Raw genomic sequence first — 2,000 nt, forward strand, 5'->3', positions numbered from 1 at the left:
TGTTTTGATTATGAAATTTGATAGTTTATTTATGTAGCTTTGTGTTCTTGGTGAAAAAAAAATCAAATCTGCTGTCATGGGCGATAAGACCATTTTTCTCGGACCCAGTCATGTATTCAGTGAATGCCATTCCACTAGGGACCTGCGAAAAGGTTTAAAGCCTGTGAATACAGGAAGTCAGAAACATAACTAAAACATGGAAAATGCAGAGAAATCCCAGACCCAGTGGTGATTTGATCCCCAACAACGTACATGCAGTCTAGGCATGTGCCAAAAGTGCCACAACAGCTGAGATCTGAGATCTTCTCTGCATTCAACCTGTATTTAAACATCAAATTCTCACCAATTTAAGACTTAATTTCAGCTTGGAACTGTATTATAACTTCAGTGTGCGCCAAGAAATAGGACCAATAACACCTGATGACCTTAGTGTGATCAAGTGCATGGGAAACTATGTAGGGACAAGGTAGAAGAAGCTCGTAGCTATATGGTGGAAATTTGATATTTGGTGGAAATTTGATATGTGGAAATTTGATATTTTGCTCGGTGTTCATCATAGTAATAATACAGCTTCAAGCGAATGCATGGAAGTTGTAATGAAACTGGGATAACCTATAACACCAGTTCATAGGTTACATAATCCTTCGTCTATTCTAGGAAACTGTAATCGCAGCAATTTGGGTGCCATTCTGATGTCAACATCTGCTGGTGACAATAAATCGATCTCGTCATCATCATCATCATCAATGTCAACTGGATTATCTTCTGATTCTTGACTTTGTAAATTGCCATCAGTTGTTTCCTCCTCAACACCTTAGCACAAGGCAGATCACAATACAGTGAACAATACAATACAATACAATACAATACAATACAATACAGTACAGTACAGTACAATAGCTATATATATATAGGCATTACATTTTCATTTACAATAATAGTTACCTTCAGTGTTAGCAGTGGCAGCAGCTGGTGATATTGGTAAATCAATGTCGTCCTCATCATTAGCTTCATCTTCTTGCTGGTTAGTGTTAGCCGCTTCATCAGTTACATTGTCCAGTCTATTGAAGCTCTTCAACTCAACACCTGTATATTCAGCAAGCAAGTATTTTATATTGAATACACACTACTAAGACATACTAGCTATATGCACGACCTTCAGACAAATGCTGGGCCAATGCTATAACACCTTGTAGCTACACTATATACTTGAGTCTCAGTATCCAGTGCTGAGTCTCAGCATCAAGTACTGAGATGTTGAAAGCTGTGCAACTATCACTACAATGATATTTTTATCTGGCTTCAGACACTTTACCGTATTTGGCAGTAGTCATTTGCAACCTCTATTGAAAATATGTATCATATAGTTCCAGTGCATATATGCCTGCTTGTTTGCTTTAGTGAATTCTTCGCTCAAGAACGCATACCCTTTGTACAGATCTCGTGATCGATAGCCATCTATACAGCTAGCTATCCGCCTTGCCGTACACCTGTTTAGTTACGACTGGTCGAACTCTGATAGTAAGCATTACACAAAGTAACAAGTCTACCTTCATGAGATCCATCCATTGTGTACTGTGTTATTTACGAGATCAACTGTACAACCAGGTGGTCTCCTGTAGTCTTGCCTTTTGCAGTAAAGATATTTCGCGCATGCAGGCGCCTAATAATTGATTTGAATTTATAAATAGCATTGTTGGTTATAAATCCTTGAATTAGCTAAATATGACTTTTTGATGTGGTCAGTAATTGAAGTGCAATAATTAATTACAGGGAAACTATAAATATATTTGCACCTGACTTACCAGCTTTCAGAGAGACTATAACTATATAATCTAGCTATACATACTTGGGGCTACATTTGCAAATAAATTTGGATCCCCGTAAAAGTGGACCATCCAGTTCAATAGTTTTTTAAAATTATTTCAGAGGGGTCTAACCTTTTAAAACAAAAAATGTCTATATTTCTTGACCAGGGAGAAAAAATATATTGGATCACA

General features: G+C 37.2%; 1 protein-coding gene across 1 annotated transcript; it reads right to left on the bottom strand.

The window, feature by feature from the left end:
* Nucleotides 1-625: 625 nt before the first annotated feature.
* On the bottom strand, nucleotides 626-1,673 carry LOC136246206 (uncharacterized). The gene is made up of 3 exons (XM_066037641.1): nucleotides 1,551-1,673; nucleotides 946-1,086; nucleotides 626-813 (listed from the first exon to the last, which is right to left on the bottom strand). The coding sequence occupies exons 1-3, from the start codon at nucleotides 1,567-1,569 to the stop codon at nucleotides 626-628; spliced, it is 348 nt and encodes a 115-aa protein (XP_065893713.1). The 5' UTR covers nucleotides 1,570-1,673.
* Between the last annotated feature and the right edge of the window lie 327 nt (nucleotides 1,674-2,000).

This window comes from Dysidea avara, unplaced genomic scaffold, assembly GCF_963678975.1.
Source record: "Dysidea avara unplaced genomic scaffold, odDysAvar1.4 SCAFFOLD_532, whole genome shotgun sequence".
Lineage (NCBI taxonomy): Eukaryota > Metazoa > Porifera > Demospongiae > Dictyoceratida > Dysideidae > Dysidea > Dysidea avara.

Bases quoted from the DNA above. Each gene is read 5' to 3' on its own strand.
- LOC136246206 (XM_066037641.1), bottom strand. The intron at 814-945 runs GTAACTATTATT...CCTTGTGCTAAG, and splicing joins TGCCACTGCTAACACTGAAG to GTGTTGAGGAGGAAACAACT.